This window comes from Diabrotica undecimpunctata, unplaced genomic scaffold, assembly GCF_040954645.1.
Source record: "Diabrotica undecimpunctata isolate CICGRU unplaced genomic scaffold, icDiaUnde3 ctg00003382.1, whole genome shotgun sequence".
Taxonomy (NCBI): Eukaryota; Metazoa; Arthropoda; class Insecta; order Coleoptera; family Chrysomelidae; genus Diabrotica; species Diabrotica undecimpunctata.
The window spans coordinates 1-13,203 of record NW_027314576.1 but is presented as its reverse complement, the minus strand read 5'-3'; the positions used below and the strand labels follow the sequence as shown (position 1 = coordinate 13,203).

Genomic DNA, 13,203 nt, shown 5'->3' with positions numbered 1-13,203 from the left:
ACGCGCTATCTCAGAGTATACTTGCCAAGCACATTGACATTAAAGAGCATTATATAAAAAATTTAGTTTCAAAACGATTGATATGTATTGATTATATTTGCTTTGAAAATAATCTTGCAGATATATTGACAAAGCCTTTATAAAAAAAAAAAATTTTGCCATCTAAGGTCTGTGTCAAGCGTTTCTTAACTGATGTAAAATTATTATAAGAATATTTTTTATTGTTTAGATTTAAGCAATTTTTCCTCCTATGTAATGTATTGAAGTTCAAATCGAGGAGGAGTGTTAAGTATAGGTTGGTACAATAGTGTAGGTTGGCTACAGTGTACTTATGACTTACGTCAAAGTCAATGACTATAATAATTGCAAGCAAGACAAGATGGTTATAATATGTTGTTCTAAATAATAAAGAAATAATCCATTAATAATATACTTATTTTGTCATTTATAAACTAAATATTGAAAACTACCTTCGCACATCCAAAACTCGAACTTTGTTCAAAAATGCACACGGCGAAAGGGTATTAATTTCGTTATTAGCGATGTAAAGCTCTTCCAAATGTTCAAATCCAAAAACGCCGTCAATGCACGTCAAACCACATCTATTCACCCTTAGAATTTTTAAATTTTTCAAACCGAATCCAAGATCTCTCAACGATGAAACAACACTTCCATCAAGAGTGAGCTCCCTTAGAGCCGGTGTATAGAAACTTAAATATTGAAGAGTTGTTTCACGGGAAATAACTCGCAGCTTTAGTTGGGTAACTGTTGTTAGGTCTTCTGTGTTAGTCACTTGAACCTAAAATAGAAATTATATTATATAAATCACGAAAATTATATTATGATTAATATTTCCATGTTGAGTAACATCTATTTTAAATTAAACCAGTACTTACCAATAAATCTCTTAAACTTTGCTCCAATGGAAGATGCAGCGATTCTTCTAAACCAACATCGACATTAGTAGTGTCAATAAAAGAATCCTCACTACCGTAAATATCTGATAAAGAAGAAAGACTATGGTCCGAAATTGATCTTAAAATAATCGTAACGTTGTCATTGCGTCTAGGAACTTCCTCGTCTGATAACTGCGAATCCAAATTCGGAGGCATTGTTACATAAACTGAAACGACCACTTCAAATTCGATTTACTTCTGGAAGGTATCTTGGCAACCAGTAAATAAATATTGATTGAGATATTAAGAAACAAACAAACGTTTTACTGTTTTTCATTTTTCCAACAATTTTACCACCAAAGCTTCCTTATTTCCTAATTTGATTTTATCTCATTAAACTCCAGTAGTTATAGATTTCTGCTTACTACTTGCAATCTGGTAAACTAATTAAATATTCCTTAAATTGGATGCGTAGACATGCCCAAAAAGGATACATGAGATATTTCAGAAAATTGCTAAAAAGTGGCTATACAATTTAGTGGTTTATGTGATTTCATTTATTTTTATACAAACAAATAGATGATATTAAACATTAATGTATACCTAAGTCTGTAACAGAAAAAAAAACAAAATATTTATTTAAATATTTCATTTTCTTAAAAACTCTAATGTTCCGCCCATGTTTGACAAATAACATTTTGCTAACTTCACGTTAGTTAGTGTTCCGCTTGACGTTTAGAAACAGATTTGTTTTGTTTATATTTTTTAATATATTTTAACACCTAAGATTTAAATAGAATTCCTTAAAATGTCAGCAAATAATAACAGTAAATGTAGAATTTGCTTAAATACTGAAAACGAATCAGATATGAATCCCTGTTTTGATATATATTTAGATAAAATTAGTTTGGCATCAATTTTTACAAATATCACAACGATAAAGGTAAGCTTTTGCATTTTATAACGTCTTGTACAGACCAAGTAACAATACATAATTTAACTTTTCAGATAGAAGACTGTGAATATTTCCCTAAGAAATTATGTCAATCATGCACCACAAGTATAATCAACTTTAAAACTTTGCTGACTATCTTTCATGAGACTAATCTAAAGCTAACAAAGCAAATATATAAGGTACAAGATTGTTGTGAAATATCTGATGATAATAACAGCGATTTTGATAATTTTGAAATATATAAGAAAGAAGGAGATTGTGAGATATCAGATAGTGATAACAGAGATTTGAAAGAGTTAAATATGGTAAAATATAGAAGTGATACAACAAACGGTAATAGTAATAAAGTTAAAGAACAGTGTTTAAAGTCGGATGGTCAACAAAATGTAACTTCCAACATTAAAGAAGAAATAAAATCGTCTATTGAAGTTCCACAACAGAAAATCAAACTGCTGTCCAGAAAACATGAACCTGTAAGTTCAGAATATAACACAATAAACTCTTTTAAATATACCTGCCATTGTGGGGACTGTTTTTTATATAAAGCTGGGTTTCGTCAACACATGCAATCCAGACACAACATATTATTAGATGAAACAGAGTTTGATAGTTATTCCAAAGAAATTCAGATAAAAATCCCTATTGGTTTTCCAGAGTTTGTTGCATCTAAGCTTATAGTGAGGAAAAAGAAAATGCAGTGTCGTATATGTGACACCAGCTTCTTAACTGAAGAAGAAGTCAAAGCGCATGAAGATATTCACAAAACGTACATTTGTGACCAATGTGGAGCAGCTTTTTTGTATAAAAACTACCTCGCAGATCATTTACGAATACATTCTGAAGAAAGACGCTACACATGTCGAATTTGCCAGAAGAAATTCAAGCACAGGTACACCTACGGCGTACATAAGAGATCCCACGAAATTACAAGGAACTTTGTTTGTGAAACGTGCGGTGCTTCGTTTAAAACGAAAGGAACGCTACGGACTCATATACGTATCAAACATAGTGACGTCAGAAATTACTCGTGTCCCAGCTGTAATCTTTGCTTTAACTTAAAGTCCACGTTGGACAAACATTTTATGCGTAAACATACTCCGGATAGGAAAAAAAGTTTTGTGTGTAGTAAGTGCGGTGCCGCATATTTAAATAAAAATACTTTGACGAGACATGTCGCCGAGAAACATTTAGGGAAGGCGAAATTTTTTCCGTGTACTATTTGTGAAAATAAAATGTACGTCGTGAAAAAGGGACTGAAGTCGCATATGTTAAAAAAGCATGGAATTGCGTTTGATCAAAATATATAAGAAATATCCTATTTTGATCTTTTTATAAAAAAATATAACACCAAAAACAGCTATCTTGTGCTTTTATTAACTTCATATAAAATTAATTTTATCTTTACAGCATAAATTATTAGATTTAACAATTTCTTCTTCTTCTTCCTATGCCGCCCCCATTAACGGAGGTTGGCGACCACATTTCTAAAAGTTTCTCTGTCTTTTGCAACATGGAATAATTCGTCTACAGTCATGTTTGTCCAGTCTCGAATATTTCGCAGCCATGACTTCCTCTTTCTACCTATTCCCTTTTTGCCATCGCTCTACCCTGCATGATGACCTGCAGAAGATTATATTTATCGTTCCTCAGTATGTGTCCAAGGTATGCAGTCTTGCATACTTTTATTGTTCTCAACAATTTTTTGTCTCTACCCAACCTTCTCAGCACTTCCTCATTGGTGACCCTGGCAGTCCATGGAATTCTCAACATTCTCTGGTATATCCACAGTTCAAAGGCTTCAAGCTTCTTAACTATTTGCGCTTTTAATGTCCATATTTCTACCCCGTACAATAATTGCGACCAGACGTAACATTCAACAAACCTCAGTCTCAGCGCAGTATTCAGATTTTTGTCACAGAACAGTTGCTTGAATTTTAAGAATGCTGCCCTTGCCATTTCTATTTGTACCCTGATCTCTTGGTCTGGATCTAATTCTGTGTTGATGTAAGCTCCCAGATATTTATATTTTGTCACTTTCTCTATTTACTGTCCACCAAGAGTTAGTTGTTCATTATTTATTGGACTCCTTGATACTATCATAAATTTGGTCTTATCTGTGTTGATGTCAAGTCCCATTTGAATGCATTCACTATTTATTGCATCTAGTAAAGTTTGTAGTTCTTCTATACTCTCAGCCATAATTACCGTTTCATCTGCAAATCTTAACAATTTAATTGAGTTTATAGTAATAGTAATTGAATTTATATAAATATATATTACAGGATCCAACTTGTAAATACAATACATTTTGGAGATGGCTATCGCCGTATTCCCGTTCTCCTCCGAGAATCCTCCCGGTCCAAGGCATGCACCTCCTCCAAACCTCTCGATTCCAGCGCTCTTCTAATTCCTTCATTCCATGAACGTTGAGGTCTACCTCTTTTTCTTCTTCCAGGGGGCTTCCATCTGTGAAGTTTTTTGGGCCAATGTTCGTCAGGCATTCTCAATAGGTGTCCAAACCATTTTAAACCTCTTTTTTTCTAGTCTGTCAATAACCGTTTCTGTAGCATTTATGTTTTTTCTTATAGATTCGTTGGTCTTCCTTTCCAGCCTTGATGTTCTAGCACTTCTTCTCAAATAATCCATTTCAAATGCCAACAATCTTCTCTTCAGGTCTGCATTAATTGTCCATACTTCAGAGCCATAACAAAGAACTGATTCAACCATGTTTTGACCTGTTCTTTTTTTTAGTTTATTTGCACTGCATCCTTGTCTTAGTCCTTTAGCTACTTTTATTGGCTCTGATAGTCTATTTCCGATTTTGACATAAATAGTGTTATCCCTGTATACTTCTGTTGTTATTCCTAAAAGGTATGGACTAATGCCGAGTTGTAAAGCTTGCCACAATTTAAGTCTTGGAACTGTATCATACGCCTTTTCTAGGTCGATGAAGGCTAGATGTTCTTCGGTACCAACCGCTATTCTTTTTGTATTAATTGTTGGAGTATAAACAAGTTATCAGTGCAAGATCAAAATTTCAAACGTCAATAAACTTATTTTAACCTTCACTTGCGGCTTATTCCCATTAAAATAGTAATTAGATCTTATCTCTGTCGTTGGCCCGGTTGGTGTTTCTCTTCTTTCTTTTTAATGACTGCTCGGATGTAATTGTGAACACTATTCCATCCCTCCGTACTTCCCGTCATCTTCACGATTATCTCTCTTACAGTCAGAGGGTTCATACCTATTTCTTTATACATTCTGTTTCTCTCCACTGTACATCTATTACACTCCAGCATTGTGTGAGTAACAATGTCGGAATATTCGCAGTATAGGCATTTATCTGTATCTGTCTTTTTGAACCTATGAAGATACGCCCTAAAACAGACAATCTACCCAGTCTCTTAGGCTCGGGATCAGCATCTTGGTCCATTGGGCAACATATTCCTTGTTATTCCACTCTTCTTGCCATCTTTCCATTGATCTTACCCCTTCTTATTTTTTTTTATAGCTGTTGTCAAATGCTCTCTTCTCTCATAGAGATGTCTCTTTTCTACTGCTAACACATGCAGAGGAACACAACTCGTGATATTCCACAAGGCCGCCGCAGATACAGTCCTGTAGGTGCATGCTACTCTCAACAGACTCGTTCTGTCTACTTTTTCATAAGCCTAATATTAGGTATCTGTATCTAATTATAATGAAAGATATTATTAATTATTGTGTATTTATACAATAATTATTGTGTTCTACATATTTAAAGTGGTAATTTATTTATTCAATTAGCGTTTTGGATTATTTGTATTATGTGTGAAAGACAAGTTACATTTTCCTACTATTCGTTATATATTTTTTACTTTATATATGCCCTGGGGGGCGGTTTAACCCCCAAACCCCCCCCCCCCCCCCATGATGCGCCACAGTTCTTTTATATATCTTTACATCTACTTCATTTCTTGTTATCTACATCTTTGTTTCATCTGCCTACTAACGACACAGAATCCGATAATATACTATTTTTTTCTTGTAATATCGGGGATGATATTAAATTGCTGGTCAAAAGAAGTACCGTTTGGGACTATTTTTCTCAAAATTCCGCAGACGATAGTAAGGTTAAATGTAATTTATGTTTCTCACAGTTAACTTAATCAACGTCTAATATGACCCGGCATTTTAAATTAAAATTTAGATTGTAGCCAATTTGCCTTCTTAGTTCGATAGCTAAATTGTACGAACAGCTTATAAAAAGTCGCCTTGAGCGAGAGCTAGAAGAAAAGCATGCGCTGAGCGACCGCCAATATGGTTTTAGGGCCAAAAGGTCCACCATAGATGCGGTACAGAAGTAACCTCCAAGAGATGGATGACTCTCATCCTGCTCGACGTCAAGAATGCCTTGAATACGGCATCACGGGAAAAAATCATGTCCAGACTGAGAGAATTGGGCGTTAGTGAGTACCTGGTCAACGTAATTGACAGATACTTTACTGACAGGTTCATCAGATAAAAAGCATCAGTTTGTCGCAGGGTGTTCCGCAGGGTTCAATACTAGATCCCATCCTGTGGAATGTCCTGTACGACGGGGTGTTTAGGCTACAGATCATCAGCATAAGCTACAAGAGGATGCACTCTTGTAGCTTATGCTGATGATCTCGCACTGGTTGCGAAGGCGAGTCAGAAAATGGACATGGCTAATGCAGCTAACGCAGCCCTGCGTTGCATTAGTAGGTGGATCAGAGAGAACGATCTACAGCTAGCGCCTCAGAAAACTGAGGTGATAGTTCTCAAAGGGACCCGGGAAAAATCCTCTCTTCGCTTTATAGTGGAAGGTGTGCAGGTTGCACCGGTAAAATCAATTAAGTATCTGGGAGTCTGGTTGTCGGAAGGTCTAAGGTTCGGAGTACACATCCAAGAGAAGGTGAACCGAAATCTGGAGGCATTGATACGGCTGATGCCAAACATTGGAGGCCCATGAAGCACCAAAAGACAGGTGCTAAATGGAGTTTTCCAGTCGGTGGTAACCTACGCTGTGTGGTGTAATGTACTAAACACTGCGAAATACGCTAAGCTTATAAACTGTTCTGTATGAATTTAGAAATAAACTATTAATTATAAAATGTCTTTTATTTTCCGTATGACAAAAGATTAAAGCCTGATAACTATGAATAAATTTTAAAAATATAAATACGCCGAGATTTAGGCAACACAACATATGCCAAAATATTAAAGCTATTTAACCTTAAACAAAGAAAGGGAGAGGACAGGTAACGCTCATTTAATAAATTTTCAAAAAGTGAAGCCAGTTTCGATGTGACTGTACGTTGCCCATTACTACATATCGCAGGGTTACCAGGTCTACTGATTTCAATTTACTGAAACACTATATCGATCTACTAAAAAATATGCACCGCCAGTCAATTCGATATGTTTACGCGTCTCCTTTCTTTCCTTGTCTCTTGTTTAAGCAGATAACTATGAATATCAGGTATGTATGAATTTTAAAAATTATAAATACGCCCAGATGTAGGCAACACCTTATACGTTACAAACTAGTTTGACAATCGCCTGAAGGATGGTGCCACTTACATACGGACTAAGGTATCTTAACTAAAATCGCTTAGGGTCAGGTTTCATTTATTAAAATAAATGAGATGGTTTATTAATAATCTGATAGTGCGGATATAAAATACTATATTTGTCTTTACAAGAACCGATAGAGAATTAAAGAAATTGGACTCACCTTCCAAATACATAGTAATGACAGTAATGATAATGATTTCGTTCTCTAATTCTCTTATTGAACTGAACAGAAACAATAGTTCTCAAAATCTTTATTTCCAAAAAGACACTAAATAGCAAATCTTGTCACTGTTCGACTCTGATTCGACTGTTGTCAAAAATAATTTACAGACCGCCCGCCCTTTCTTTTTCCCACTGTTTTGATAATTTACTTAAGTACCTAAAATGCAAAACTCCTGTATTTTATCTAAATGGCCCCATCTATTAGGGGGCCCTAGAACTAGAGATTTCAGAGATATTAAGAAATTGTTATAATTATTTGGAGTCTATTTTCACTTACTACCAAATTATTTCAAGATTTATTTTGTATTGAAACGGGGGGGCTTCTTTCCTGTATGTCTAAGCAAATGTGTAGTGATTAAAATCTTTGTTCTTCCAGGATTAGTATATTAGGGAAAATAATACCATCAAATTATTGCAGACTTTAATTAATAAATCGGGAATGTTATACATAAACAATGGTTTACAGAGTTTTGATTTTTAAATTATGAACAGCACCTTATTCTATTTTATGTAAAATTTTATCCAGTTTTTTGGCCAAGACAGGACATTTCTGCTACAATTGAATGCTTTATCATTATCTGCAATTAATAAAAAATGTTTAGTAATGAAATGAAAATTATTATCCTTCTTTTTTTTTCAATTAAAAGTAATTTACTAACTGTATTTTACATATTTCTACTCTTGTTATTCACGTGTTTTCCCTCTAAAAAACCGCCTTTTAATACTCTGAGATAGCGCGTAAAAAACCGCCTTTTTAATGTACTCATACATTTTTTTAATATCTATCGACGCATGCTTTAAAAACTCACACAATTGACACTTCAAATTGTGAATAAAAACATTTATTTTATGTTTTCATTTAATTTTATATAAAAAAAAAAAACTTGCATATACGTCATAAGCAGCATATTTTAGTTAAAAAATAATTATCAAAATAAAATTTTTATCAAAAATTAATTACTATTAATTGAATGAAAAATATTTGTGACCACTTTTTTGACTTGCAACCGATTATCAGTGTTCTGTATCCTAATTTTAAATGTATGTAAACATTCACAATTTTTTGCGCTCATCAATCATAAAATTTTGAGTACCTGTCAACTGTCAAGCGATCGTCGCGCTTTTTTAGCAAATCGGTAGAAGTTGGAACTATTATTCAATTAAATTTATCTCCGCCTATGAAGATTCCACTTCGGTAATATTCGGAAACGTCAGTTATATATGAAAAACGCACGCAACCTAAGACATTAAAAGAGCATGGAACTCAAGTATGAATGACATTAGCACAGAAGAAATAACAATTGTTTTCTGTTCTGTGAATGGTTTCCTTACACTTAAAGTTGTGTCTACTCAAACACAATAAACATGAATATTGCTACAGAAAATAGAGTGCCATTTGAAAATAAGAATAGTATCTATTCAAACCCAATTTTTATAAACCCAACTATTAAAATCAAAAGAAGTAACTCAAAAGTTGAATATAAAATAAAGCTCTTTAATAAATAAAATAGAAAATGAGTTTATGAGAATATATCTTCTAGTTAGCCAAAATGTAGACAACTTTCAGTACTTATTTGCAATATTGCTGGAGTTTTCAATATTAACATGTAAAAAATAAAACACAGGATATACATATTAGTTAAATATTTAATAGCGATGATAGAAAATGTAGTCAAGAATAGAAACTATTGACCAAATAATATCTAAAAGGGTACCCACGCAAAATGCCCTCACTTTCAGAATTTTTTTTTTTGCATTGTATGTGATTAAAAAATAAAACTCACCTTACCTTATAATCATAAAATTAAATAAGCCAAAACAAAACTTCTTTTTGATTGATCCCTGCAGAACACATCTTACATCATCATAAGATGTAGATTCCTAAAACATAATATGGAAAAGAATTCATACCTTTTGGTAAATAAATTTGATTGATAATTTTGGAGGGGCTTTGCAGCTCTATAAAGGGGGACTTAAATTAGTACAAAATCTAAAGGACCACAAGTGGTATTTGTGTCATGTCGACAATTTACATTAGAATGATATCCACCACTGCATAAACTAAAAAATTAGATGAAAAAACAAAACATACTTTCTCATGACATTTTTAGGCATATGTAAAAAATCAATAGTAATAGTAGAAAAAATTATAAAATTGGCAAATGGATTTAGTGCCCCTAGTGCTCAACAAATTCCAATGTTTCCTCTTCCAGTGTTCCACTCATAAAGTTACCATCATTAATAGATAGATAAGGGGGAAATAAAATTAAAAATATAGCGAAATATCATTGTATGAGCAAAAAAATCCTTGATTGTATAGTCTTAAAGGGGTCTGTGTGGATCATCATTGGTGAGATTGATCAGGAAGTTATGAAATCAAAATACTTAGCTTTAATGGTAAAACTGTGGATCATGAATGTTATATAGGCGTTTACTACTAGTAGAGTATCGAAAAGATCCTGTGGGGTTATTCTGGAGGCAGGTAGTGATCTTTTTAGGTTTTAATCAAATTTCTGGAAATTAGAGTTGATTTTGAATCACAAATGATATATGTGGCTGTTCTGGGGTATGTTTGGTATTGACGTGGAAGCTCTTTCTATATGAAATATTTTCCTAGATTTCTGGATAATGTGAATCAAGTGTGTGTGTGTGTTTAAAAAAAAAAATAAAAACTAATTATTTTTTATTCTTACAAAAATGTATGTATGTCAGTATACTGTTTTTTCTTAGAATCAGGCACTTTAGGTATACAAAGAATTGTTTTTATTGATGAAAGTAGACTTTTGTATATATTAATAATCAGTTTTGATTAAATATGCACTGTAAAAATTATATATTTGCTTTAAAAATGTCCAGAACCACTCTGAGATAGCGCGTTTGAGGGAAATAGGTCCATAAACTGAATACAAAACAAAGGACAAGGGGGGGAAAAAAGACATAGTGGCATTCTAAGATTTATTTTTATCAACATCCAGCTGCAATAAAAGAAATACATTAGTATTAATTTAGAATTACGAATAAATAAACTTACTAATCTTTAAGACCCTTATAATTGGCTCTTTAAGGCACTACCGGCTCTTCTATTATAAAAAGCCGGTACCTTAAAAATTTCCCAATATATTGGGCAGATATGGGAGCCGCCTCTTCTTGTCCAAAGAGGACTCCTAAGGGGTGGCTCCTTAAATGACTGGGTAAATTTCTTCTCAAGAATGCTCTTATTGCTGCTAAAATGAGTAAAATAAAAATTTATTGTACACCTCTGAAGTAGTTTGTTGGGTAGTGAAATAGTTACCTTCCATTTCTGAAACAAAAAAAAATGTGATAAGAAAAGCAGTATAAATAAATAAAGTCCCAGCATGCTTTATCATCATTCAACAAATTGTAACAAGTGGTTTTGAATACTTCAATTTACAGTAAGTGCAATTAGTTTATAGATATATTTTATGTAGTATATTTATTAATAGATAGATATACAATTTTGCTTTAGTACTTTTCTTTATTGTTTCGTATTTGTATGTACTGAGAAAAATTTATATCAATGTAATTTGATTTTTATTTTAAGTTACATGATAGATTCTTTAAAATGTTGTAGGTATGTATTTTTATTTTCTGTTGTTTTCAGTCATTTTTGAAATCTATTTTATTACAGAAATTAAGTCTTTAGTTTAATTTTTATTTATAAGAAAAAATATTTTTCTTTTGTTATTTCTAAATGCAAGTAGTGCAAAAAATTTTTTATTTTACATTTATTTCAACAATCCTTTTAATAATAATAACAATAATATTTAGTCTTAGTTAAATGGTAAACTAGTAAACTATTTTTAATTATAGAGTATGGATCTTTTAGCAATCAATGCCAGCTGCTCTGTAAGCAGAAAACAACTATTAGACTACAAGATTTTCCTGAAGGAGAAACGTTTAAAATCCTTAATTGCAAAATAGTGCAAACTCGATTTGGTCAAACAGTGTTGATAGAATTACAAGAAACATAATACTTCTCCTGAAATATACAATAGAACACATACAACCTCATTTATTGGAATTACTTAAATAATAATTACAATAGTGGTAACTACATACAGAATTTCCTTTAAAGTGACTGAAACCGGCAACTTGTACCACCTTCAAACCCTCACCTATTTTTAAATTTAAGAAATTGTAAGGGTAAGCAAATTTTATATTTTGTTATTTTTCTATAATTATTGCTAATAAGGAATGAAGGAATGGGTTACCAATCATATTGAGGATTGAGGAACCTCTTTTAAGCAAACTAGAAAATTTCCAAGGTAAAGACAGTCGTTACAGTCTTAGTAATATTATAATATCTCTTGAAATTAATGTTAACGAATATGAAATAGGTAAAGAACCGTCTTCGTTAATTCCTCCTCCTACAGAATTGTTAAATAAAAAAGCAAGTATTAATTTGAAAAACAACAATAATGACTGTTTTTATTGGAGCATCGAGATGGCAATATTTCAACTAATGAATAACTTAACTTAAATCGTACCTGATCTTGCCTATATGGCAAATTTCAAAATTCTGATGTTCCATTCCTAAAGATATCAGGAATCACAGGAGTGTGAGGAGTGTACCAGGAATCAGGATTTGAACTATTGAACACGTCAACAAGTGTCAAGCCAAGCCAAGCAAACAAGCAATGGTCATCCGGTCATCGTCGCGCTTGTATAACAATAACAAATCGATATAAGTTGGATAAATTTAAAAATACCCCCGCCTATGTAGATTCGGAAACTACAGTTACCTGTGTCTATGGAAACCAATGTCTAATCAACCCAATCACTGGTTAAATTATAACACTCATAAAATAATTGGCCACATTTAACAACTAAATGTAAATTTAAAACAAGAGTATAAAAAAGCTCAATTTACTTTGAATATAACAAATTAATAATCGATATTTGGATAATCATACACAGAATGCAATAAAATATTTCGTCGTCGCATTTTTAACTATAAGTCGCGCCTCCATTGCAAACATTTGATACCAACGTTCTACTTTTGATGAACTGACATTCTGTGTTAATATACACAGAATGCACGGAAATATTTTAGTAGTAGAACTCTAAAGTCGCGCCGCCATTGTCGACATTTGAAAGGAAACCTCTACTTTATCTAATTCCATTCTGTTGCAAGTGTCTATTCAACCTTGTGGCGGGTTATTAGTAAAATAAATAAATAAATTAGCTATAAATCAGGAGCAACTTAATAACTTTAGGTACAAAAAGATTTAAAATAATATTTTATAAATAAACCAAATTAATAAATATGATAGAAAATCACTTTGAGGGAGTATTTTGTTCTATTATTATGTGTATTACTGGTTGTATAAATAATACAAAAGTATAAAATCTGAGAATCAATGGCAGACAAAAATAAGTCTTTCTTCCCAGTTTTTTCAAAAAATCTTTCTGAAATGCTTTTTTTGATTTTGGAAGACAATTTCATAATGACATCAATAATGAATAATTTGTCATAGAGACCTGATCTAACCATATTTAAAAGATATTTACAGAACACTCTGAGATAGCGCG

The 13,203-nt window shown here is 32.5% G+C and overlaps 2 protein-coding genes and 1 long non-coding RNA gene across 3 annotated transcripts; 1 reads left to right on the top strand and 2 right to left on the bottom strand.

The window, feature by feature from the left end:
* Positions 1-470: 470 nt before the first annotated feature.
* On the bottom strand, positions 471-1,190 carry LOC140432247 (leucine-rich repeat-containing protein 56-like; the record flags this gene model as incomplete). Its single annotated transcript, XM_072520069.1, has 2 exons — positions 897-1,190; positions 471-799 (listed from the first exon to the last, which is right to left on the bottom strand). Coding segments are annotated over exons 1-2 (545 nt in total), but the record flags the coding sequence as incomplete, so codon positions are not given.
* Positions 1,191-1,628: 438 nt separating this feature from the next.
* On the top strand, positions 1,629-3,458 carry LOC140432249 (uncharacterized). The gene is made up of 2 exons (XM_072520070.1): positions 1,629-1,839; positions 1,905-3,458. Exons 1-2 carry the CDS (start codon positions 1,705-1,707, stop codon positions 3,156-3,158), a joined length of 1,389 nt encoding a protein of 462 aa, XP_072376171.1. The 5' UTR covers positions 1,629-1,704; the 3' UTR covers positions 3,159-3,458.
* Positions 3,459-8,117: 4,659 nt separating this feature from the next.
* LOC140432248 (uncharacterized) lies at positions 8,118-12,247 on the bottom strand. Its single transcript, XR_011949777.1, has 4 exons — positions 12,159-12,247; positions 10,682-10,951; positions 9,440-9,531; positions 8,118-8,228 (listed from the first exon to the last, which is right to left on the bottom strand). It is a non-coding gene; the product is annotated as an uncharacterized lncRNA (long non-coding RNA).
* Between the last annotated feature and the right edge of the window lie 956 nt (positions 12,248-13,203).

What these genes read in the sequence shown, in the direction of transcription:
- LOC140432249 (XM_072520070.1), top strand. Translation starts at nt 1,705, where the DNA reads ATGTCAGCAAATAATAACAGTAAATGTAGAATTTGCTTAAATACTGAA. An exon ending in CAAATATCACAACGATAAAG is followed by an intron (nt 1,840 to 1,904) that starts GTAAGCTTTTGC and finishes TTAACTTTTCAG; the next exon opens with ATAGAAGACTGTGAATATTT.